A 26,501-nucleotide genomic window follows, 5' to 3' on the forward strand; every position below is an offset into this window, starting at 1 on the left:
AGTGCTGTGAACATCCTGCATCTAAATAAATCTACTCCCATCTGCTGGTGATTGCCTGAACATCCAGTCAAAGTTGAATCACACCAAAACAAAACAAAACAAAACAAAACAAAACAAAACAACATATTTGGAAGTGGGCAAACCTGGAAACAGGGATTCTAGTTTGGGCCTCTACTGTTATTTGACCACAGGCCATCCCTTTTCCTTCTCTGGGCCTCAGTTTCCCTATATTACAATCCAGATGGTTGAACAAAATGACCTGGAATGGCTCTTCCATTTTTATCAACCAAGGATTGTCTCTAGACAATAGGATCCACTTCTGTATCTGATAGTGACATATGGATCCCACCATCCTTTTTTATTTATGCACCCATGTGGAAAGGAGAGCATTTGCTGCAATGGCAAGGAAAAGAGGGGATAAGGTGTGAGGGTGCTCTGCTCTTAAAAGAAGGCAGGGAACTATGAGACACATTATTTAAAAGTTTGATTCTAAAATGGTTAAGAAAGCAGGGATAAAGAGTTAAATTACCCTTAGCTGTGTGAAACACTCAGCCAACCAGGCAACTGAAGGTTTGCTGGGCACAAGCAATTCCAACCCACTTCACCAAATACTGAGGGAAAGTGGAAGAGGGCCGTATTTCTGTGCGAACGTTCTAGCTAACCAACAGTGACCTTGAATTTCATTTTCATTGCAACCCTTCTCAATGGCATGCCTTAGGAAGTTCAGTGTTTGTGAATGTGACTGAGGTCTATTTGTTGATTGCCCATCTGGGCCATGGGCTTGAGGGACGTCTTTCTGAACTTGTCATGCGTCAAAGATAGGAAAGACAGAGGGGATTAAGTGGCAAAATTTCCTTATCCTCTGACATCCTTTCGTTTCATAGGACAGTGTTTGAGGTAGTAGGAAGAATAAGAGCCCTCTAGTCAAAATTTCAGGTTTTTCCATGTGATGGGGCCAGAATGCAAAAGCATTGAAGTGGACTGCTCTTCAAAGGCTAACTCCCTTCAACATCTGAAATACTGGCCTTTGCTTTCTTTCCCCTTCCAAGGTGTCAGCCCTGGACCCTCACTTCAACTCTGTATGCCCTGGCTATGGGACAGAGTCACGTCTCAGAGTGATCCAGGTTATCCAGATTGGTGAACGCTTCCTGTTCCCTGAGCTTTGTCCCAGGGACCTGAACTTGGTATCAACAGCACGCTGAGATACTAAAGTCTTTAAGAAAAGTCTTGGGCTCCTGGAATCCAATTTCCAGCCTGATGTAATCCAATTTCCAATCCTGCATGGTCAGAGCTCTGTCATAAAACCCACCTGTGATCCCCTTCCACCCCACTAAGAAGAAAAGCACGTGGGATTATGTGGGTCAAGGGTTTGGGAATGAGCATCAGACATTTTTTGATGTCCAAATGTGTGCAGCTCTTTCAGAATGCAAATTCAGTCAAGGCATTCAAATCACCTCACTCCAGCCACCGCAAAAAAACAGCAAAAACAACTACAAACAAACTCTGAGTACACGCTATTCCAAAAGAAACGTACACTTTGCATTTTTGCAGATAGGAAGAGCAAGACCCACTGGGTGCCCAAAGTCAAGGATCTGTGTCCCGTCCCCAGCAGCCGGATCCCGTCCTCCTCTCCCGGCCTGGCCCCGCCCCTGTCTGTGTCTGAAGCTGGCCGGGGGACAACTGCAGAGGCCTGAAGGGGCGGGGGGGCCGGGCTGCGCGCGGGGTGAGGGCGGAGGCGTCAGCGCGCGCCTTTTTGTGCGGCTCCAGGCCCCCACTGGATTGGTTCGGTCAGTGTTGCCGTCGGAGTGGGCGGAGCCAGCTGGAATCCAGGCTCAGAGTCCAGTCGCAACCAGGAGCGGTTGCAGACGGAGCGCACTTCGCAGCGGCGGGTTGCTCCCCGGGGCTGCTGCGTCGAGCAGAGCTGTTGGGGGCTGCTCCTCCTGGGCTCTGGGCTCCCGCTCAACCCCCGCGCTCCTTGCTTCCCATACACTCGCTACTGTCTCCTTAGAGACTCCTAGCGACCCCCAGCTCCCTCTGGCCCCGCACTGCCTCCACCCCGTCCCTTTCCCCAGCTGTGAACTGCCGTCTCTCGCGCCTTCCAGCCCCGAGCTGCGCGGTCATGGGTATGAGAGGGATGCTGCGAGTCACCGCGTTCCTGCTACTCATCAGGACCTGGCTCGCGGAGGGCAACGACCCCAGTCCCACCCCAAAATTCCACTTCGAGCTCTCCCCCACTGTGCCCGAAGTCATCTTGAACCTCTTCGACTGGTAAGCGGGTGCCGCCAGCCTGGGCATGGCGGCGACAGGGACCGGCGGGCCACCTCGGGCCTCTTGGACGGAGCGGGCTGGGGTATCTTGAACCCAGCTCGCTGCCGAGTCATGGCGCGCGGGTCCTGCCCGTCCGGTCCCTGGAGGGAGATGGGATGGAAGTGGGGGCGACCGGTAGAGATAGAGCTCTGTGCTTCAGCCCACCTGTTACCGCGGCGCCTGACAGAGCCCCGCGTGTGCCCTAACTGCAGCCACGGGCGGAGGAGGGGGGGCGGGGGGAAACCATGCCCTCAACCCAGGGTCTGCCATCCACCCTCGGGACTAAGGCACTGGGCAGGTTTTCCGAGTCATTTCCACTGGCACCTGGGGACTGGGAGGGGGAGCAGTACAGGGTGATGGACAACTCACAAAACATAGACAGTACAGACACCTGTTTGAGTCCGGATTTTAATCTGTTCCCTGAGGCGCGTGCGTGTGTTTGTATGTGTGTTGAACGGTGAGGGACCTTTTCCAATGCTGCAGATAGAAATTATTGACTCAACCTCATCGGAGCCCAGACAGTGGGATCAGTAGCTGCATAACCGTATAGCCTGTGTGGCCTGAGATGGGTGTGCTTTTGTACTTAGTCCTGTGAAAACATTTGAAGATTCAGGGTTTGTTTGTTTGTTTTTTTCTGTTTGATTTCAAGTTTGTTTGGGTCTGCAAATATCTGAAGAGATATTAAACAGTCTTTACATGTAGATCACACAGAAATGTGTGTTTGCAGTGGCCATGGATCCTGCGCTCTGGCATATGGGTAATGTGTGGTACTAAACAGGCGGGAATGCATTGCTTTAATTCGGGAATAATGCATGTGTACACTTTGGAGTAATGCAAAATGAAATTCTGTAATTAAAGATGATTAGAAATGATTTTTTTTAATGACAAACCAGAAATGAACATGTATTCAGAAAAAAAGGTGGGGGGATAGTTGGGCAAGGTTCCAGCAGACAGCCCTGCAGTGTCCTCAACCCAACATACCAGACTGCGCTAGTGAACTCTCTCTCTCTCTCTCTCTCTCTCTCTCACACACACACACACACACACACACACACAGATTTACAGGGGCTGACGTTCCCTGGTGGATGTGTCAGAGATCCTAAAAATTGTAGTGAAGCCCAGGGCCTATTCTCATTCACAAACCCCTTTTCTGGAAAGAGCCCTACTGAAGGTGTAGGTGAATCAGATGAACCTCAGAGACTTCTAGAAAGGCCAGCTGTCTGCAAGGCTGAGCTGGATCCACTTAACATGGGCTCACTCAAAACACGTCTAGGCTGGAAGCATATGCTTAGCTATAGAGATGTCTGCTCTCAGAATACATGTCTTTTGGAGGACAGCCCTTGAACCCCCAAAATCTAAACAGTTTGGTTGGGTGAGGGTCTTAAATCTCTGCTACATGAGCAGAGTTCTCTCTCTCTGTCTCTCTCTTTCTCTCCCTCCCTCTCTCTCTCTCTCTCCCTCTGTCATGTGCCATATATCAAGTCTTAAAAACAGAGTTGTATAAACACAAGATTTACATGGATGTAACCACAAAATGCCTGGTCCTAGCCCAGGTAGGGGAAATATCGCTGAGGCTCAGGGGGGTCACTGAGGGTGGAATATGACCTTTCCTGAGCCAGTCAGGTGCCCCTGGAAGGACTTTCACCAACCTGGAAAGCTTCATCCAGGCTGATGGCAAAGTGGGCCTTCTTAAGGGGCTGAAGTAATGTGTTTATCCCAGGTCCGGAACTTGCCCATTCCCTCCCTTCTCTACCTCCCCTACTGTCTCCTCTAGTCATGCCCTGCTCCTCCCCAATCCTGCCTGGTAACAAGTATCCAGTCTTTGTGCCCCATTCTCTGGATAAAAGCAGAAGGGGGGGAGAGGGAAAAGAGGAGTCTGCGTCACTGCTGCGCTTCTGGCTGACTCACTCTAGGGAGGGAGAGGAGTGGGGAGAAACGTGTACATGTATGACTGTACATGTCTGCATGTGTACAGGAGAAAAGAAGGCCCTGACAAGTTGACATCTGGGGTGCTCTTTGCTGTTTGTCCTCTGAGAAGCAATGTGGCATTTACTGATGACCAGCATTTACTGATGATTTCTCTGTTTCAGCAAAAATTGTGCAAATGAAGCTGTGGTTCACAAGATTTTGGACAGGGTGCTGTCGAGATATGATGTCCGTCTGAGGCCAAATTTTGGAGGTAAGACACAACCAGATACTAGAAGCCTTTGTGTGACATGGAATAGAGCTGAAATGGATGCAACAAGACAGCTCCACTCAGTACTGCTGCCCATTGGCACTCCCCAGGCTCAACACTTTTGCCTCTCCAGACCCCACATTCCTGACTGTGGGAGACCTTCAGCTGAGCACTTTCAGGGCCCCAACCCCCAGGCCTTCTGCTCTGCTCTTCCACATCTCTGCCTTCTTATGCAAGGGGCCTTTCTGCCCCTTCTCTTATAACAGCCTGAAGTGCACTCCCCGGTGTGGCTGGAGAAGCAGTAACTAAGAAATGGACTGTGCACTAGAGTTTTCTGCTACATTCGTGGGGAGGGCACACATTCTTCTACTTGAGCACACATTCTTTGCACTTTGGACAGTTGCCCCATTCAGCTAGTTCAAAACTAAGGGCATGGTCTTCTCTGTCTAGTTTACTTTACCCACCGGGGTCCCAGGCACTTCCACCTCTGCCACCCCTTACCAAAGCCTTTAGCTTCCACCAAGTTCATTTTCATTCAACACATTCAAGTCGGTGTGATCTTTATAAATCCAGCCTGATCACCTCTCAGAGTTTTGATGGCTTTATTTAACTGCCAAATATAACCCTTAGCCTCGCACTCAGACCTCAAGCACAAAGATGAGAAATGACAAGGGAACTGAAACACAAAGCCAATATATAAGTTTCTCCTCTGATTCCTGCCTAGCCCCCACCCTTGGAAAGGGTGACTGGGCTCAATCACACAGCTTTAGGGGACAAGCATTCTAGTCCAACCCCACAGAAAAGGAGTAGCATTCTCCAGGGACCACCTGAGAAACCTAGACCAAGGACAGACAAAAGGAAGGGGAGTTAGTCACTAAATAAGAGTTAGTCACATTTCAGCTCAAAGGAAACAGAAAGCTAAAAATCAGAGTGGCTGAGTGGAAGAAAGCCCTCCACTTCCTGCAGGTGGTAGACCTAGACACCTACTCTAAGGGGTTAATGAATGCTAATGATTCACATTTGTACATATGAATAGAAGTCTTCCAAAAACACAATGCCTCCACTCTAAAGGGCGCACAGCTAGGAAGTGAACATTGTAGTAGACCAGTAACAGAATTCTGGGGGTGCTGTGATTTGCTGGGAAAGCCACCTGGAAAACCAAGGCCCCAGGCTTTGGAAGTGGGACATTTAACTGGTGTTGCTTTTGCTGTGTTGCTCCCTCTGAGTCTCAGGACAGAAGGTGCAGTCCTGGATCTAAGTAAGGTGAGTGTGCACTGGGCATTAGAAAGCTGGAGTGGAGAGGGCAGAAGTCAGGCTTTTTCAGTGTGGACATTCAGATGCTAGAGCACAGCCAGCACTCTTGAGTGACACTGGTTTTTGAACAGCTGCACCAAGCGCTGGTGGCTGTCAAGGGAGTAGCTACTACACTTTCTCCTTTCCTCATTTTCGTGTTTCTCAGCAAAGGCTACCCAACAGCCATTCATGTACACCAAGCACACCCTTCCCACTGTTTCAGATTGCCATCCCTGCAAGCATCCAGCATCAGGGGGAGGGAGCCGGGGCAAGGACCACCCTCTGGGGATTATCTGGTATGGCTGGTCCACTCTCTCCAAGGCACCGCACCAGTGTCTTTTGAGCTAACTCAAATTTGTTTACACCTGATTCCTAACCTGAGTACACTAAGCTTTATAGGCATGTACATCTGGGGTGTATGAGGAAAGATGGGTCCTTGATTTGACCAAACAGTAGATGAAGGTGGGAGAGCAAGGACAATGCAGGACCTTCTAGCATTTAGAGAGAAGAAGGCACTACAAGCTCAGTCTGGGACTGTTATATAGGGCAGGGAGGGGGTTGCCAATCAATGAGACACTGGGTCCAGGGTTTCACCTTTGCGGTAACCCAGGACTCCCTGTAATGCTTCCCACTAGACACAGAATCAAATTCCCCTCTGTGTCTGAAGTGATATAGAGATTCAAGGACAGACACACACACATACACACCCCCCACATGCAGAGGCCTCACCTAACTGTGGTCAGGTTCAGTGGGTCAGTAATGAGGCTGTGGGAGCCTTATTACTTCCTTGAGAGGAGGAGGAGAAGGAAGAGCCAGGGGAAGTTAACAAAGCTGCTTCTTTCTGGGCAAGAGAAGTGGGATTCTACAGTATTGCAAAAGGCAGGTCCCTGAGGACTTCACCTAGTTCCTCACCTGGCACAATGTAGGCACAGAGTGAAGGAATGAGTGGGACATCTTCACCATTCCTCCATTTATCTGCTTTTCCTCTGGTACTCTGATGGCTGCTAGGGAGGACAAGGACTTGGGGTAGCAAAATTTCCAAGAGAGAGGAAGTGGTTAACCCCTCTCTGCCTTCCTGAGCCCATCAGGAAGGAATATGGAGCTGAGGCCATCACCACAGAGATAGCATTTGCACACCTTATCTGGAAACTTTTTGTTTCCCTCCATGGGATACCTTGGCTAATCTCTCATAAGGTGTCCCCTCTAGGTGAGTAAATTAGAAAACAGTTCCAGGTTTCCTTCCTCCAGGCTACATCCCCAGGCCAGGACTTATGGACTACATTTCAGCTCCCAGTTGACCCTTGCACAGGGCTATGTCTTGGCCCTTTAGGGTTCAGGTCCCCCAGAATTCCACTGGAAGGGATGGGGCTGCCTGATTGGCACAAAATGGTGTAAGATGAGAAGCCTGACCCAAGAGTGAGGTGTCAGGGGATGGATGGCCCCTCTAGGACTAGTTGCCTGCTTAACACACTTTCCACTCTCTAAAGGCATGTAAGGAGCCTGACAAACTATAATAAAGAACTACATTTCTAGAGACCTCTATCACTACATACAGTGCTGGGGATCATTCACAATAGCCCTAAATTCTGGAGTCTGGGCTGTGGCCTCTCAGAAAGGCCCATTTACTTCTCAGTGCCATTCATATGCTGATGCCCAATCCCAGGTCACTGAAGCATTGGGATAGGATAAGCCTTTTCCCTCTTTTCTGCTCAGCTTCTGGGCCATCAGCCTGCAGTGAAGCCAGCAGGTAAATTGCAAGTGTCACACATGTATCCATAGCAGCAGTGCGGTGTAATACATATAGAATAATGGCTTAGCTGTGGAGCCAGGTGAAGACAGCTTTGAGCCAATAGGAAACAGCAAAAAGTGTTTTTCCACAGCACTTTATAGTTTACTACATATTTTCACATCCATTATCACATTTGAATGGGCAGTGCTAACACCTAGGCCCAAAAAAGAAAGCAGGAGGCGGAAATACACTCATACAGACACACATTCAAACACACATATCAACATACACAGACATCCTCACACATGCCCTCACAGGAATAAACTCACAAGTTCATTCACTCATAAGTTCAGTATACATGCTTACCTGCACTCACATATTTACACGTGTGCACACATCTGTGTACATACAAAACATGCTTACACATTCACATACACACATGAACATATTCTCACAAACACACTCAAAAATTTATTCACACACATAAATTCATATGTGTCTGCTCCCACATTCACTCACACTTGCATACAAACATGCTCCCATGTACAGACACTGCCAAATTCACTCACACACATAGAAACATGCACACACACACATGCTTGGATATTCACACACATGGACATATACACATTAACATGTTCAGATATTCATCCATACACATAAATAACTTATTCGTCCACATACAAAAAATGCTTGCATACACTGATGTGCACGTGCTTACACATGCATATTAACATGATTGCATGCAAACAGGCTCATGCATTCACCCACACATGAGCTGCTTATACACATGAACATGCTCACATATTTACCAATTCACACAAACAGGCTCACACATTAAGGCACATCCATATCCACATGCACAGATATATTCACACATTCACTTATACCTGCACAATGACACACTAACATATGTGAATATGTTCATGGATTCACTTGCACATCAGCATGGTCACACATTCAATTACACACCAGGACACTCATGTATGCTCGTATTCAATCACACACAAACATGCTCACACATCCACTCAAGCACATAAATGTGCTTACATAGACTCATATCCCCACATGTATAAGTATGATGAGTGTGAGAATATAAGTGTGATCACTAATCATACTTAAAACTTGCATACAAATAAGGTCACATATGCAAACAACTCATATTACACAACAAGCATGCTCATGCACAATGACACAGACACATACAGTCACACACTCAGAAGTTCACTTACCTTCCTAAACATTCATTCACACAAACACATTCAATTACACATTCCCTCACACATGCACTTAACATGCCCACACACAGACTGACACATGAGCATATTCATACACACAGACACATCCATCCAACACACAAACATTCACATACACTCATGTAAACACAACTTTAACATACAAACATGAGCATGCATTTACTCACACATGGACATGCTTATGAATACATTACATTCACATATAAATACAAATACATTCACATGTGAACAGACTCAGACAACCCACATGTTTACTCCCACACAATACACTTCAACACATACACATTCACATATTTGCTACCTCACAAACACACATAGACTCGCACATTCACCCACACTTACATATGAATGCACTCATATTTATAGACATACTCACACATTTACTCCCACAAAACACTTGAATATTTCAATATTTATACATGCAGACATGGTCACATCCACTCATGTACATGTTCACACATTTACTCACACACAAACATGCTCACATACATGAAAACACCAATTCACTCACACACATGAATGTACTCATACATTAACATGCTAACATATATGAACATAGAAATTTGCTCACACACACAAATATATACATGTTCACACATTCACTTGCACATGAGCACATTCATACACTCCCACACATCAACCTGCCTACATGCTTGCATGTGCTTACACACTTACTTACATGCAGTATATACAAGCATACAAACATGCTCATGCATTCACTCTCACATGAACACACAAATTCACTTATAGGCATGGACATGCTCACATACATATACTCACACATTTACACACACAAGTAAGTTCACAAATACACCCATGTTCACACATTCCATTGCACATTAATAAGCTCACATACACTCATACAGTCACACATTCACTCACTCATAGTTGCACACTCAAACACACAAATACAAATTCATTTGCATATGAACACACATTTACTGACACACAACACACTTAAGCACACAAATGGCTTACAGGCAGACATCCTCAATACTCTCGTGTATATACACTGGCATAGTCACCTGCATGTGAACACAATCACAGATTTGCTCATGTATGTGAATATGCTCACATACACTCATGTGCACAACTCACACATTCATTCACACAAAGACACATACTAACTCACATATGGACACACTCACATGCACTCACACAAATATGTTCATACACACCACAAATCTTAGCTCTGTTTTTGGGCTCATTGCTCTTGAATTTTTATCAGAAAACGTGCTTCATCTCCGTATTTTCTCTTTATCTTACCATGAAACCTTCCCTTCAGCTGTAAGAGCTTAGCTTGTGTTAATTATGAGATCAGTGCTATCATTATCCCTATTTTACCCATGAGGAAACTTGCACTCAGAGAGATTAGGTAACCTTTTTTTTGGTAATTTTTATTTAAATTCCAGTATAGTTAACATACAGTGTAATATTAGTTTCAGGTGTACAATCTAGTGATTCAACATTTCTATACATCACCCAGTGCTCATCTCAACAAGTGCACTCCATAGTCCCCATCACCTATTTTCCCCCTCCTCTCTGGTAATCATCACTGTGTTCTCTAGAGTTAAGAGACTGTTTCTTGGTTTTCCTCTATTCCTCTTTTTTCCCTTTGCTCATTTGTTTCTTAAATTCCACATATGGGTGAAATCATATGGTATTTGTCTTTCTCTGACTGACTTATTTTGCTTAGCATAGTACTCTCTAGCTCCATCCATGTTATTGAAAATGGCAAGATTTCATTCGTTTTTTATGGCTGAGTAATATTCCTGTGTGTGTGTGTGTGTGTGTGTGTGTGTGCGCACGCGCGTGTGTGTGTGTGTGTGGTTATGTTTTATAAACAATCTCACTTAATATGGCAATTCATATATATATATATGAAAATTTATTCTGGCATCATACTTGCCTCTGTAAAAAGTGGGTCATCAATGAAGAACTCTGACAAATACGTTAAGATATAAAAACCTATCAGTGCCTTGAGAAAGTGACTTAGCACCTATATATACATTTGGGTGTGTATGTATACTGTATCTTCTTTATCCATTTATCAGTCAGTGGACACTTGGGATGTTTCCATAGTTTGGCTACTACAGATAATGCTGCTGTAGACATTGAGGCACATGTATCCCTTCAAATTAGTATTTTTGTATTCTTTGGGTAAATACCTAGTAGTGCAGTTGCTGGATCATAGGGCAGTTCTATTTGTAACTTTTTGAGGAACATCAGCCACTCTGGAAAACAGTATGGAGGTTAGGAAACTTATTCAGAGTCACACAGCTAGTAAGTGTCAAGATGGGGTCCAAACCCAGGCAATCTTGCTCCTGAGTGCGTGCTTTATCATACCCTGCATGTAATAGTGTCTTCCCATTTGTAGGTGCCCCTGTGCCTGTGGGAGTATCTATCTATGTCTCCAGTATTGAACAGATCTCAGAAATGACTATGGTAAGTGTGTCACCTTCAGCCATGGGCCTGGGGACAAGGGACATGTGGCAAGGAGCAGAGTCATAAGCCAACTCCAATTGTTCTGACTCACAACAGAGCCCACATAGATGAACATGGTAGGTTTTGTAAACTATAGCCACTGGAACAAAAAATAAATAAATCCAAATGGATTATAGACCTAATAGCAAAAGGCTTATGAAGTTTTTAAAAGATAATATAGAATACTGTGTTTGTGTCTTTGTGGTAGGACTTGTTTAAAAAGACATAGAGGGGCCCCTGGGTGGCTCAGTCAGTTGAGCGCCCAGTTCTTGATGTCAGCTTAGGTCATGATATTGCAGTTTCTGAGTTTGAGCCCCGCATCTGGGTCTGTGCTTATAGCACAGTGCTTGGGATTCTCTGTCTCCTCTCTCTTTGCCCCTCCCCTGCTCACACATGCTCTCTCTCTCAAAAATAAAGTTTTTTTAAAAAAAGTTACACAGCCCTTTAAAAAAAAATAAATAAAAAGACATAGAAAGCAGAAAGCAGAAAACCATAAAAATAAATACTGGTAATTTCAACTATTTTAAATTCTATCTAGCCAAAACTTCTGGAACTTCTGTTTTGCAAAACAGACAAAACCAGTATAACAAGTATAAAAGGATAAGTCAGAGTGGACTGAGATACCTGCAACACAAAGAACTGATATTGAAAGTATACATAATTCCTGTGAATTAATAAGAATATTTTGAAAATAATAGAAAAATGACTAGAGGAGTGCCTGGGTGGCTCAGTTGGTTGAGCACCTGATTCAGCTCAGGCCACCATTCCTGGTTCATGGGTTTGAGTTGCACATCTCTCCCCATCTCTGTCCCCTCTCTCTGTCCCTCCCCCGCTCACGTGTGTGTTCTTTCTCTCTCTCTCTCTCCTCTCTCTCTCTCAAAAATAAATCAACATTTAAAAAAGAAAAAATGATAGAAAATTTGTGAAGAAAACCAAGTAGCAAATATGTGAAAACATACTTGACTTTATTATTAGTCAGTGAAGTGCAAACTAAGACCAGAGCAAGAATCCATCACATACCCACCAGATTGGCAAAAGTCAAAAGTCAGACCATACCAGGCAGGAGCTGGCCAGGCAGGAGCATTGAGAAATCTCATCTGTCCTCAGTGTGGGTGTACACTTGAACTTTCACTTCATAATTTATTTCATGTTGATTTGGGTATGTATCATGTGTTCACACAGTGGTGTATATGTAGTATATTCATATGAACAAATTTTATTAACAGACATCAACTTGAATGAATCTCACAAATATAATACATACAGTATAATTCCATTTGGAAAAAAAAAAATTTTTAAATGGGTCCAAGCAATGTTTCCTAGAAATACACACATAGACAACAGAATTCTAACAAACAGCAACAGAACTATTATCATTAAGATCTAAGATAATGGATACTGCTGGGAGGTAGGTGTGGGGAATATGTTCTAGAAGGAACACATTGAAACTTAAAGTTATTGGTAATGTTTCATTTCTTAACCTGGATTTTAATTACATGAATTTCAGTTATTCTTTTTTTTTGAAGTTCATTTTTAACATTTAACATTCTTACATATTTCAGTACTCATCTATATTTGTGATATATTTCATACACCTTCATGCACACACACACACTGTGAGGATGGAGAGGAGGACAACCTCACTTACAGCTGGGATTCACCTTTCTCTCCCCAGGACTATACGATCACAATGTTTTTTCATCAGACCTGGAAAGATCCACGTTTAGCATACTATGAAACCAACCTGAACTTGACCCTGGACTATCGGATGCTAGAGAAGTTGTGGGTCCCTGACTGCTACTTTTTAAATAGCAAGGATGCTTTTGTGCATGATGTGACTGTGGAAAATCGTGTGTTTCAGCTTCATCCAGATGGAACAGTGCGGTATGGCATCCGGTGAGTTTCCCCAGGCACTTGAGGACCATCCTCACAGGCTTCCTTCTTCCAAATGAGTATCCCATAAACACACTGTAAGAGACACACAAAGGAGCCCACCGCTTTCCACATCTGTCTTGTGCTGCCCCCTCATTCATCCTACCCAGTAGTCAAAGTGAAACCTTCAGAGCTTTCCACAACCATCCTTGGCTGTCCTGTCCCCACACCTTGCCCATCTTTCAATCCCTAACTTAAATGCTCTCTTTGTCAAGAAATCCTCCTTGATTATCTCAACTCAAAGAGCTCTCCCTCCACTTTAGCATTCTATACATTCTGTTATTTATCTTTGTTTCTTTTCTCTTCCATGCAGTGAGGGAGGGAGACAAATGAATGCTGAAGCCCATATGTAATGAGGGAAGGGGACCAATCTCTGCCATTGGTCATATTTGCATCATGCAGGGGAGCCCACGGTGTGCAATATATGTCTATTGTCCATGGCTCTGTACACATAGGATGTGCACATGCTGGAAATCCTCACTGGCTTATTTATAGCACAGTATATGGTCACCAAGGCTCTCCCCACAGCATCATCTCTTATAAACTATCACTTAAGACGAGCACAAGAGATAAATGTAGCTCAGAAAATTTTTCCAAAAGGTAGTTGTGCCAGGGTTCAGCCCCTGTCTCTGAGTCTCTCTTTCTCTTGGGTGCTCCTGTTCTATCCCTTTGTTTCTCCCTTCTTTCTCCATGGCCCAAGGTGCTAGAGTTAAAGAACAACAAAGCTTACAAGGAACAGATGACTGGTCATACCTGTTTCATTAAAAGGGGTCCTCAGCTGATAAACGTTGCATGGAGGATTCATAGAAAGGAGAAACACACACACATCTCTACCCAGTGTACAAAATGGAAATTGCTTAAAGGTTGAAAGGGACTACACTGGGATTAGCAGCTGGGAAGGGCAGGATAACAGATAGGGGACAGCCTCCCAGCGGAGGCTGCAGAGAACGTTTGTAATTATCCTCTTTCCCACAGGCCATTCCTCCCACTTCCCTAGCGCCTCCAAGATCCTTCCTCAAATTCCTCCCACAGACGCACCACCTGGCAACTTGAAGCCCCTGCCCAACACTGCATGACCCACCTTAGATATGTTAATACCTCCTACCCATTTATACCTACTACTGGCAATTTGCTCAGCTCCAGTGGTCCATGTACTTAGGCAGATACGCAGAGATGAGAGTGCTATGGGAGCACCTCTCCTAGCCAAAGGTGGGCCTGGGCTACAGCTCACATCCATGCCTGCACAACACATACGGGCACTCCACATGGGATCTGGCACATCAGCTGCTCCAATGTAGCCTTGCTCCTTCTTCAGCAAGAAACTCCACTTTCTGTCTCTCCATCCAGTTTCCTCAAGAGCCCTTCCCATTTTGATGCCCTGAGACTTCCTGACATGCCACACACCTGTTCTTTAAGCCCTGCCAGACTTGTTGGCATATACATTCCCTCTCTCCTCCTTCCACAAGTGCAACTTAGCTTTCCTCTAGAGAGAAAGGAAGGAAAGGAAGAGGAAAAAGAAGGAAAGAAACACTGGAGGGAGAGGAGGACCCAGTTCTAATGTAGGCAGTATGGGAAGATGTTAGGTGGGTCAGCACTTGGAGTACCTCTCTCCTGCACACCCCTGCAGCCTTCTCAGGAATGGTTCTTTGCCTGAACTTGATTCGCTTTTCCCTTCCTTCTGCTTTTCCTTTGCAGACTTACCACCACAGCAGCTTGTTCCCTAAATCTGCAAAAATTCCCCCTGGACAAGCAGACCTGCAAGCTGGAAGTAGAGAGCTGTACGTATGTCCTCCAAGGCCCCTCATTTCTACTTGGGGTTATGGTTATCCAGAAACCAAAAGCAGGGTAGAGAGTGAGAGGGATAGCATATTTCCCCTACTCCATCCCTCCCCATTCTCTCTCTCCTCAGTAGACAGACAGACAGACAGAGGTATATACAGAGTATCTGGGAGAAGGTGGACTTTAATGTGTAAATAGTCCCATGAGGAAATTGTACCTTGCTATTGGGAAGTTGTGTACAAGCTAGTGTGCAGGAGCACATCTGTTTGCTTTCTTTCCTGGCTGAGAAATTCCAAAGTGAGAATTCCCTTTCCAAGTTCCCCCCTCTTCTGTGCTCAGACTCAGCAAACCACAAAGGTGCCCAAATGTGCAGGTTCCAACCATTCTTTGGGTTCCACAGACTGCTCTGGTGTAAAATCTGCCTATGCCTGCTTTCTCAGACCGACCTGCTTCTTTCCCTCTCCCAGATGGCTACACGGTTGAAGACATTGTATTATACTGGGAAGGCAATGGGAATGCCATCCAGGGGACTGAGAAGCTGCACATTCCTCAGTTCAGCTTCCTGGGGAAAACAATGGCTAGCAAAGAGGTGTTCTTCTACACAGGTGGGTCTGATATTCTCTCCTATTTCTTCTCTCTTTTGTACCCTGGTAAACTCCTGGACATCTCTCTGCCTTTGACCTCTGCACTCCTGTCCTATTTCCTTCTGGCTCTGTACACCTTCCAAAACCCCCTTCAAAATGAGGAAATGGATGTGGAAGCACTTGGCTGGGTTTGACACTCTACAGGTATAAAAGGTTCATGCTTTTGCTGATAAAAATAGGCCTCCTCTTAAAGCCAGCCTCTCCCCCTCCATCTGTTTGCAGCTTTGAAATATCCTGTATCTCCCATTTCAAAATTCCAGTTGACATGAAGCAAGTGAGGAAGGAAGGAGGAGAGAACAGACTCACTATGCCATATGGGCCTACTTACATGCCACTGTCACTGGCCTTAAGGCAGCAAATAGGGTCAGATCTACAAACTGCCCAGGCTGGAATATTAGAGGCTGAACTGCCCATCAGCTTCCCCTCCTCCATCCTGTACTTCACCCTGAAAATCCCCTCAGCCCTGCCACCCTAATACCAGTATGTCTCCTTGCCAGGTTCCTATGTACGTCTGATACTGAGGTTCCTGGTCCAGAGGGAAGTCACCAGCTACCTTGTACAGATCTATTGGCCTACTGTTCTCACCACTGTTGTCTCTTGGATATCGTTTTGGATGAACTATGAATCCTCTGCAGCCAGGGTGACAGTTGGTAGGTCCTGTCCTCATCCCGAGGAGGAACTTGGATCATCTTGCTCAGAAAAAAAGTTGACAATAAGAAAGGAATACCTGGAGTGGTATGTGACTGCACAGGCAAGGAAGCAATATGGTGCCTGCCCAACAGGCATTTATACAGATCCTCAGCCAATCCCTAGCAGAGACACTGATGTTGGAGACAAGTGTGAAAAAACAACAGGGATAGGATATTGATATGTTGGGCCCAAAGTATTAGAATTCATTATTTGCTGAATACATAAATGAACAGGTCATAAATTTAGATCAGAAATGTAATACAGCAGGGGTGCCTGGGTGGCTCAATCGGTTAAGCGTCCGACTTCGGCTCAGGTCATGATCTCACAGTCTGTGAGTTGGAGCCCCACATCGGGCTCTGTGCTGACAGCTCAAAGCTTAGAGCCTGCTTCAGATTCTGTATCTCTCTGCCCCTCCCCCACTTGCACTCAGTCTCTCTCTCTCAAAAATAAACATTAAAAAATTTTTTTTAAAGATGTGTAGAAATTTAATACAATAAACATAGATTGAGCAACATAGCAAAATGTCCTACTAGGCATCAGAGGACTTCCAGAGAAGCTTGCTCTCAATGAGTGTCTAATGGAATGCTAAGATAGATACTAGGAGATTCTACACTTGATCTTAGCCAAAAGGCCGAGAAGCAACAGATGCTAGGAGATTCTAGAGGAGGAAATGACCCAGGTCTTGTTGTCTAAAACTACACCAAGAAAATGTTGCTCAAACTGGGTTTTCAAGATTTGTGGGAGGCAGAGGCATAAGACTTGTCATTCACTAAAACAGGAAATTGCTATTAAAAGGCACAGGGGCCCTAAGAGGGGACTAGATCACAGAGGGCCTGGGGCAAGAGCTGGGGAAATAGGGAGAACAGCAGAAAGACAGGAGGGTTGAATTGGAAAGACCTTGAGATCCCAATTTTAGCAGTTAGAACTTCATGTCCAAGCAATGGGGAAAACAAGAGGGTTTTGAGCAGTACCAAGGAGGGGCCTAAGAGATCAGCTCCCAAGTTTATCTGGTCCCAGTGTGCCCCACATCCAGGTCTGGTTTTCCATCACCATCTTTGGGGCAGACTCCTCGGCCTCCTTTAGGAGCACATGTTGGACTAAGCCTTTAACATTTGTGTAATATTTTAAGGGCTCACAAACCTTTCTGAGGGATGTGATCTAAAGGAAAGCCCATGTGTTGGAAGGCAAAAGAGATTGGAGATGTAAGTCACTGTGAAACCATGGCTGGAGATTTTGGACTTGACCCTGAGAACAATGAGAAGTCACTGAATCATCAAAGCATGACTGGGTGTAAAGCTGGGAGGGCAGGGAGGAGCAAAGAGAGCACTTGAGCAAAGTCCCCAGGCCTAGGGAGTTGAAGGCATTTTGCTGAGAGTCCTCCTTATCCCAGAGATGATCGTTGCTCCCTTCCTGTGGGATGTGGACCTGATGGCTTGCCAAGAACTTCAGCCACCTGAGGATCCTAACCCTGCCATGTTCTTTACAGGTCTGACTTCAATGCTCATCCTGAATGCCATCAACTCACATCTGCGGGATAAACTCCCCCAAATTTCCTGTATTAAGGCCATTGACATCTACATGGTCGTATGCTTCTTCTTCGTGTTCCTGTCCTTGCTGGAATATGTCTACATCAACTATCTTTTCTACAGCCGAGGTGGATCCCGGCACAGACTCAGGCGACACAGGAGAGCCCGAAGAGTCATGGCCCGCTACCGCTACCAAGAATTGATGCTGCAGGTTTGGCTTTTTGACTATCAGCTTTCCCTGATTAGGGATTGGACACATATTAAAACCTAAGTTTAGCACTTGACCCTTTCACATTTCTTAGCTCCTTTTAGCCTCACACAGCACATGTGTGTGTGTGTGTGTGCTCAAACACACACACAGACACACACACAGACACACACACACCAGATAACAAATAGAACAATTTATCATCACTCCTTTACAGGTCAAATCATTGTCCTAAAGTCACAAAGCAGTAAGTAGCAGAACTAGATTTTCCCAGACCTTTTGACTTCAAATCCAGTCCACTTAGCATACTTTCCAAGGGCAGGTGATGGGACCAGAGGGAAGAGGAACACAGGCAGGCTGAAAGGAAAAGATAGGCAGCAGAGGTGTTGGTCTACCGCTCCTTCCTTTGCTCTTTCAGTTCCCAAAGCCATGCTGAGACTTTTGTTGCTGGCAGTACATTAATGTCCAGCAGTACTCCCTCCTTCACAGGGAGCCCAGCCACATTGCCTGAGGAGCCCTTGCCTCCATCCACCACACAGCACTCCAGAGGGAGCAGCTGCCCCAGGGAGACACAGGCTTGGCAGCCACCATGGATTTCCCTTACATGCTAACAGACTTTTGGTCTTGTTCCTCAGCCCCTTGCACGCCGGAGATCCCAGGAAGAGATGATTCTGTCAGTGGAAGAGATCAACAATCACATTGCAATTGCTGTTGAGGAAAGTCCTCTCCCTCCTCCCTCCCCACCACCAGTGCTTATTCATGTAGGATGTGAACCTACTGACTTTGTAAGTCTACCTACTATCTCCTTAAAGGATGACCAGGTTAGCATAGAAGATGAAAGTGGCTCTCCTTTCTCCACACCAGTACAGGCCTGTCTGGCAAGCCTCGAAAGCCTCAGCTCTTTGACCTCCATCCCAGAGCAGGCCCCACTGGCCACCTCAGAAAGCCTCAGCTCACTATCTTCTCTCTCAGAGCAGGCCTGGATGGCCTCTAGAGAAAGCCTGAGCGATCTCCCCTCCACCTCAGAGCAGGCCCTGCACAGCTATGGCGTTCGCTTTAATGGTTTTGAGATTGATGACAGTGTTATTCCTACTGAAATCTGCAACCGTGTGGAGGCTCATGGCCATGCTGAGACCCATGACCCAGAAGACCCTGAAGAGAACTCGAGCTCAGATGAGAGTCGTGGCTGTGGCCCTAGTGGGAGGAATCTGCTTCTCCACAGCCACAGGTGTGTGCAAGAGGCAAGCTATAGCCTTGATGAGATCCGTAGCAACCTTAATGAGATCCGTAGCAACCTTGATGAGATCCGTAGCTTGCCTGATGACATCAAAGTTGAGAGCGGCTACCTTGACCTTGAGAAGCAACTCGAGTGTGATCTTGACAGCACCTGGAGCCTTAATGTTGATGATTTCATGGGCTTTGACCAAGGCAAGGATAGTAACTCAGAGTCTGATGACAGTTGCCCCCCGAGTCCTGGGTGCTCCTTCAGTGAAGGGTTGTCCTCCAAGCTCTTTCACCCTGACTATGTCCCTAAGGTCGACAGGTGGTCCCGGATCCTCTTCCCTCTTGCCTTTGTGGTGTTCAACATTGTTTACTGGGTGTATCATATCAATTAGTCCCATAGTGCTCTTTTCATGGTTCCACTTGATTCTACTCTGCCTTCTTTTCTTTGTTCATTTTACTTTGTGGTTATTTGGGCAGTTGAATCAGTTCTACCTTTCTCTTTGTAAACATGGGGTGGTGAGTGGTTGGAAAGGATGCGTTCTGACTGGAAGGAAAGTATTGAGGAGGAGTTGGAGGTAAATAGCACACTGATTTCCCTTTTCTGCTAGAAGACTATCACCTTTCCAAAGACTTCTACCATCTGTTAAGCACAGAAAAGCCCCTAGAAATGTTCAGAGGACAGAGCCAGGTTGGGGGGGATGGAGGAAGCATCCAAGCCCTATGCATAAACATTTCTAGGGGTTTTTCTGTCCCCCCGAGGTGTTGAATTTTCTTTTTCATTACTTTTTTTCTTCTGTTTTTCCCTCCTAGGGATTATGGTCTTGCTCACCCCCTGATTAAGGTTTTACAGGACAAAGTCAAGCTGGGTTGAACAGAGGTACACAGGGGAAGGGCTAGCCATGGCTTTAAAGTGCAAGGGGATGGCACTAGGGAACTTGGGAAACTTTGAAAGTGCCTCTTCCCCACTATTTTTTCTGTTGTATTTTGAGTGTGGCATTGTGGCATGAGGTTGGGAGTGGAATATGAGTGGGTAGGGGTACTGAGTGAGATGTCAGAGTGAGAGATCATGTTTCCAGGAGGAGCTTACAGGGGGTGATGAGGTCAACTTGGAGATTACCCAGATGTAACTAGCATCTTTGGAGGGATTGGAACTTCTCTTGTCTATATTCTGCTTCATAGCGCTTGACAACACAGCCTGAGTACACCTAGGTCAGATGCTGACGTGATCACTAGTTACAGAGAAAGCACTTGATAAATGAAGACTAGGGTCAGGACATTTCTGGCTTGCTATTTCATCCTCTGGTCTAAAACAGCAAATGAACAATTGTCGTGAATCTCTATATAGTAACCTTATTTGTCTAGTGCACAGCAAGTGTCAACAAGCTCACTGACCCATCACAGTGTCACACCCTCACAGGAGCCCAGTGAAGCAGGAAGGCAAAGCACATTATCTTCAGTGTTCCAAGGGGAACAAGTGGAGCTTATGTATCATGCTTGAGGACATGCAGCCAGTGAGTGGTAGATCCACTCCACTTGCTCTTCCTTCTTCTTGTCCTTTTAACTCTCTCAACTGAAGTGTTCCCCTTTCTCCTTGCCCCTTTACAAATGGGGGTGCTCCATCAGGTTCTGCTTATCTGCCAGGCACCAGACCTCATTTGATAGCACCTGGAACATCTCTGCTGGAAGTGGCCAGTGACCAGCCAATGAGTGTGAACTGAGCACATGGAACATGAGCACTGCTCACCCAGTGGGGCTCCTAAGGGAAATAGAAAGTAGCCTGCACTCCAACTTTCTTAGCAGTTCCACCTCATGAATAGAGGCCACAGGGAACAAGATTTGCCAAGCACTCAGCCTGTGTTTCTCCTTCCTCCCCAGGCAGCCTCTCCCGTAGCCCCTCAGCCACCTACCCTTTTAACTGTGTTTCTGTGTTTGTGTTTCTGTGTATAGCTGAGTGTATGTGTGCATGAAAACAATTTTGTGTGCACATACAACCATTTGAGAAGCTGTACAGCTCTATATATATCAGTGTAAATCTATATTGATGTGTATAAGAGTGTATATATAACAACATGTGGATGTGTGGATGTGTGTGCATACCCCTAGGAAAGAGTGTGTGTGCTTGTGTGTACACACATGGGTATGTGCTGTGTGTATATGACAGCATATGTGCATACCTATGTTACTTTATCTGATTTGAATGAGTGTGAAAGGAAATACACCTGAAAGCATATTTATTTCCTGTTGGTGGCTCTTCTGGAACCACCATAATTCCTTTGGCCTCCACATATGTGGGGGGCCTTATTTGGCCGGGCTGGTTAACTGTTTCGTTCCAATTCCTTGTTCCAGGGAGCAGTGTCTCCTGGCCCCCATCCATTCTTCTCCTCCTCCCTCCACCCATCTGTGCTGTCGCCTGGACAGAAGACATAGGAGAAGTGAATGTAGTCCCAGGAAGTGACAGTTTAGTGCCTTGAGGTAGGAAGTGCTCAAATGTGAGATAAGCTGGGAGTGCAGAGCATTTTGCTTTGTCCTGAAACGAATGTTTGCATAACAAAGACAGAGATTGAGGGGGGTTCCTTGAAGATGCATTAAGAACAGAACTATGTGGACAACGGATGGGGACAGCTAAAGAACTGGAGAGGGAGTTGTATATAGCCTTTATAACTTATTCCCTTATTGCAATCACATTGTACGCCCAACATGTGTGGGGGCTGAAGACAGCCAAAAGCAGGTGGGTGATGTGAAGACATATCCCAGGGGATCAGCTGTAGCACTGGATGCAGAGAACTAAAGGTGCTTGGGAAAGGCCTGCAGGCATGGCCAGTAGGAGTGGTCCCTTTTAGGGGCACTGTAATAACCCATCCTGCATCTTTGGACAGCCTTGGATTTGGAGTCCAGAAATCCCTCCTCCTACCCACTCCAGGAAAAGAGATTGTTATAGGGGTGAGAGGATTGGCCAAGGAGAGAGGTATAAAGGGAGCCCCAGGGACTGACTGTCTAGATCGGTCCAGCTTGCCATGTCTCTTATTTTCTATACACACAACATACAAATATAGCCTCCTACACATACACACCCACAGAGACATAGTCACGCATACATGGATACTCACCCTCAGCACTAAATGGATATATACACAGAAACATGCACACTCACATATAGCTACATAAATATTCACATGCACAACCACACACAATTACCCTCATTCATGTGCATGCACACGCGTGCACATACACACACACACACAGATAACAGCTAAAAACAAAAAAGTTGCCAATGGAATATCTAAGATTGCCTCTTTCTTTTTGGACACCTCTCACAGAAAGATACAGGTTGGGAGGAGAGCAATGACCCCAAATCTGAAGCTCCCATCATGGCTATTGAAAGTCTTGCTTCCTGGAGCCTAAACATTGGTTGGTTGATTTGAATTTGGGTTTCCAGGATCCTAGAGGACCGTCGAGCCCTGTAGGAAGTGAGTGGCTTATTGGAGCAGTGGGGACCAGAAAGTGGGTTTGAAGATTGGTCTGGCAGCAATGCATAGGAAGGCTTCAGAGCACAGATGAAGGGCATAGAGGCCAGTTGTAAATATGTCTGTAGATCCACGTAGCTAGATAAAATATTTATACCTTAAAATGAACATCTTGGGAGCACCTGGGTGGCTCAGTCGGTTGAGCGACCGACTTCGGCTCAGGTCACAATCTGGCAATTTGTGAGTTCGAGCCCCGTGTCGGGTTCTGTGCTGACAGCTCAGAGCCTGGAACCTGCTTCGGATTCTGGGTCTCCCTCTCTGCCCCTCCCTTGCTCACGCTGTCTCTCTCTCTCCCAAAAATAAATAAATAAAATAAAAAAAGAACATCTTGCCCTAATGTGCTGCAATGAGAGCAGTTGAACTCTACTGCATCTCACACTGCATGAGGTTGTCAAGGTGAGATGGAGGTTTGACAATGACACCTTTGCAGAAACTTGAACCTTCTGAGTTTTTCATGGACTTGGTCATTTTAGCCTGAAAATTGCCAGATCTCCCCTTGTTGTCTTCTATGTGTGTTCTGTCGTCAGTGTCATTGTAGAGCCCTATCCTCAGCCAGCTGCCTACATCCCCTCCCACTCCTCACCCCACACCAAGTAACTCTGAAGTGCAGAGTATCTAGCAGGGCTAGATACTAGAACTACTAGGGTTCAGCCCACAGAGCCGTTCTCAGCCCCAGCCAATCAGAGAGTGCTTATGGTAAGATAATTCACAGCTTGAGCAGAGGGAAGGGTCTTGTTGAGTTTGGGATGGAGCAACCCTCACTTCACTTTTCTGCACAGCTTTCCTTCCTTTTCCTCACATGGGCTATCCCATTAACTTTCCCTCTAGAATTCCTTCTCCACCACTACCACAGGAAGGGCATCCTCTGTCTCTTCAGAGTGTCATTTTGTTGTGAGGATGTGTGATATGTTTCCTACCCATTCTTGCCCATTCCATCTGCCACTGTGGGGTGCCTTTGCAGAGATAACAAATGATCTATTGGATCTTACTGTAGCTTATACAATGTATTCTTACAATTTGTGTCATCTTGTTAATAGCAAGGCTGTGGTGTCTTTGCATATTTAGAACTGAACTTTGCTGAGACCATGGCCATTCCTAATGAGGTTTCTTTATTCTGTACTTAAAAGAAGTAACACTTTGAGCTATTAACTAATGAATGCATTTGCTAAACCATCCACCTGCATGGTACCTTGCTTTGGTGATGAGCATCAAAGGAAATCTTGACTTGTGCTATTGAAAGTGCAGTGTATTTGTGTTTGTTGTGTAGTGCCCTGTGATCAATATGAAATCCCTATTGTCAGTGCTGTGTTTTCAGGGTAGGGAGGGGGGAGGGTGTTGCAATGTCTCTCTGATATATTTCAGTTATGAAATAGCCTCAGTTGGTCAGGGTCACCTCTGTTAACATGTGTGAGACTTTACACCCACTATCTTGCCAGACTGCATCCCTGGGGTCAATAGTCATTAGCAGAACTAAAGGTGCCCGAGTGTAGTGAAACTGGCTGCAGTGCCTGACTTCGGGCAGTGCAAGAGAATTCTTCAGAGGACAGGCAAGGCAGTGTCATTCTGAGACAGATCAAATACAGTAAAACCACAAACATGGAGGTCTTCAAGAAAACCAAGAAAGGACCAAGAAGAAAAACTACATGTCTTGCTGTCCTGAGCTACATAAGGATGCAGAATGGCAGAGACCCCTCCAAAATGACCCAGTTCCCTCTTTGTCCTCATTAAATGTACATTTTTGCATGAAAAACCCCTTGACCAGTCTGGACTTCAAAGAAGGAAAACATGAAGAAACATAAAATTATGCTTCTGAAAAATATGCTGAAATAAAGGTTGTAAATAGCCAAAAGGAGAAAATAAAATTAATATATGTAATGCCAATTACACTTATGGGTTGTTGTGTTTCCTCTCTTGGATTGGAAGGGAGCCGCTTCTGGACCTAAGAAGCCTCTGGCTTTCATTGCTCACCTTTCCCTTCCCAAGGCTTTGCATATTGACCTCCTCATACCCTGAGATATTTGAATCCATAGTTTTCAAGCAGACTGGAAATATTAATGTACAATTGAAATTAGTTTACACTTTCACACAAGCATTTCAATCATATGAAACAAAAATTATAAAACATATCAAGCCATTGTGGTGCCAGAATACAATGAGGACATTTATTTGCAGTGGCAGGGGCATCTTTATGAAGAACGTTTTTAAAAAAGTATCTTTTGGGGTGCCTGGGTGGCTCAGTCGGTTGAGCATCCAACTTCAGATCAGGTCATGATCTCACAGTTCGTGGGTTCGAGCCCTGCATCAGGCTCTGTGCTGACAGTTCAGAGCCTGGAGCCTGCTTCAGATTCTGTGTTTCTCTCTCTCTCTCTGCTCCTCCCCTGCTCACACACTGTCTCTCTCTCAAAAATAAATAAAGATTAAAAAAATTTTTTAAATATATCTTTTGTGGTGCCTGGGTGGCTCAGTCAGTTAAGTGTGCCTGACTGCAGCTCAGGTCATGCTCTCATGGTTGGTGGGTTCAAGCTCCACATTGGGCTCTGTACTGACAGCTCAGAGCCTGGACCTTGCTTCAGATTCTTTGTCTCCATCTCTCTCTGCCACTCCCCCACTCGCGCTCTCTCTCTCTCTCTCTCTCTCTCTCTCAAAAATAAATAAATAAACATTAAAAAAATTAAATCTTTTTTGCCAATGTGGATGTGCAGAATAGAGAGCAAGAAAGCCCTATGGGGGTGGAAGCAGGTTTTAAAAATTTTGTAGAGTCCTGCACATTGTTAGAGCTTGGAGTTGAGGCCCCTCGCTAGTGATAAACTCACAGGGGTAGATAGCATGCTACATGAGGGGCAAGCCTTTCACTAATACCACGAGGGTCTCTGGCACAATGAGTGGAGTTTGATAGTAATTCTTGCTGCAAGAATAAAAAATAATAATAATAGAATTTGTAAAAATAAAAAACTTTGTAGAGTCACATTAAAACATCCTGCCACTGGCCCAGAAGTTCCTTGTTGTGGCCCACATTTGTGAGTGCACCCACCTCCAAGCACCTTTTGATGAAATCCTTGGAGTTACAACAGGAACCCTAACCTAGTGGCTCCTCTGTGGTCCCTTTTGTGCCCAAAACAGGCCTGCAGAACTGTGCATTCACAACGTGCTTTGCTGGTCTGTTCATGGTGGGAGGGGCCTGGTGTCCTTACAGGTACACACAGAAGGAGAAAATGCAGTTGAAGGTAAGGAGGAGTTTTCACAGTACACCTGGATCCTGCTATTAGCTACCAAGTTCTTTTCTGGCTACGTTCTTGCCACAAGTCAGGTTTTGTATTTATTTTGTACAAGTCAGGTTTTGAGGGTAGCCAGCGACCCCAGGTGGAGCTTGCTGCCCTTGAATGGTCCTACTGTCAATTGGTGCCCACTGATTATACAGCTACCCTAAAGAATAGGTCAGAAGAAAGGGAATGTGACCTCTTTCTCTCTTTACAGCCTCCCTTAGGGTGAAAGAGCCCTTGCCACAACCTTTCCAGGATTTCAGCAAGGCCTCTCTTCCCAGCCTCCCATGTTGGCCTACCTTCCTCCAAATCCTGGCAAGGCCTCCCAGGGGCTCCTTAGTACTGCTTTCCCAGTCCAGGTCTCTCCTAAGCTCTCCTCCTGATCAGAATCTCAAAAGAATTAGTAATACAAGACTGAGGCAGATTTGTTTTATTTTTCAATAACCATAAGTGCATTTTTATACTGATA

At 45.5% G+C, this 26,501-nt stretch overlaps 1 protein-coding gene and 1 non-coding gene across 2 annotated transcripts; both read left to right on the forward strand.

Annotated features, from left to right (window-relative positions):
* Positions 1-1,860: 1,860 nt before the first annotated feature.
* Positions 1,861-22,946, forward strand: GABRQ (gamma-aminobutyric acid type A receptor subunit theta). The gene is made up of 9 exons (XM_019824449.2): positions 1,861-2,268; positions 4,398-4,486; positions 11,139-11,206; positions 12,921-13,141; positions 14,873-14,955; positions 15,424-15,561; positions 16,098-16,250; positions 17,777-18,027; positions 18,660-22,946. Exons 1-9 carry the CDS (start codon positions 2,120-2,122, stop codon positions 19,638-19,640), a joined length of 2,133 nt encoding a protein of 710 aa, XP_019680008.1. The 5' UTR covers positions 1,861-2,119; the 3' UTR covers positions 19,641-22,946.
* Positions 22,947-25,532: 2,586 nt separating this feature from the next.
* Positions 25,533-25,685, forward strand: LOC111558846. Its single transcript, XR_002739972.1, has one exon. It is a non-coding gene; the product is annotated as a small nucleolar RNA SNORA62/SNORA6 family (small nucleolar RNA).
* The last annotated feature ends 816 nt before the right edge of the window (positions 25,686-26,501 follow it).

This window comes from Felis catus, chromosome X, assembly GCF_018350175.1.
Source record: "Felis catus isolate Fca126 chromosome X, F.catus_Fca126_mat1.0, whole genome shotgun sequence".
Taxonomy (NCBI): domain Eukaryota; kingdom Metazoa; phylum Chordata; class Mammalia; order Carnivora; family Felidae; genus Felis; species Felis catus.

Coding starts and splice junctions, on each gene's coding strand:
- GABRQ (XM_019824449.2), top strand. CDS start 2,120: ATGGGTATGAGAGGGATGCTGCGAGTCACCGCGTTCCTGCTACTCATC. Junction 4,487..11,138: donor TCTGAGGCCAAATTTTGGAG/GTAAGACACAAC, acceptor TCCCATTTGTAG/GTGCCCCTGTGCCTGTGGGA. Junction 15,562..16,097: donor AGAGGTGTTCTTCTACACAG/GTGGGTCTGATA, acceptor TCTCCTTGCCAG/GTTCCTATGTACGTCTGATA.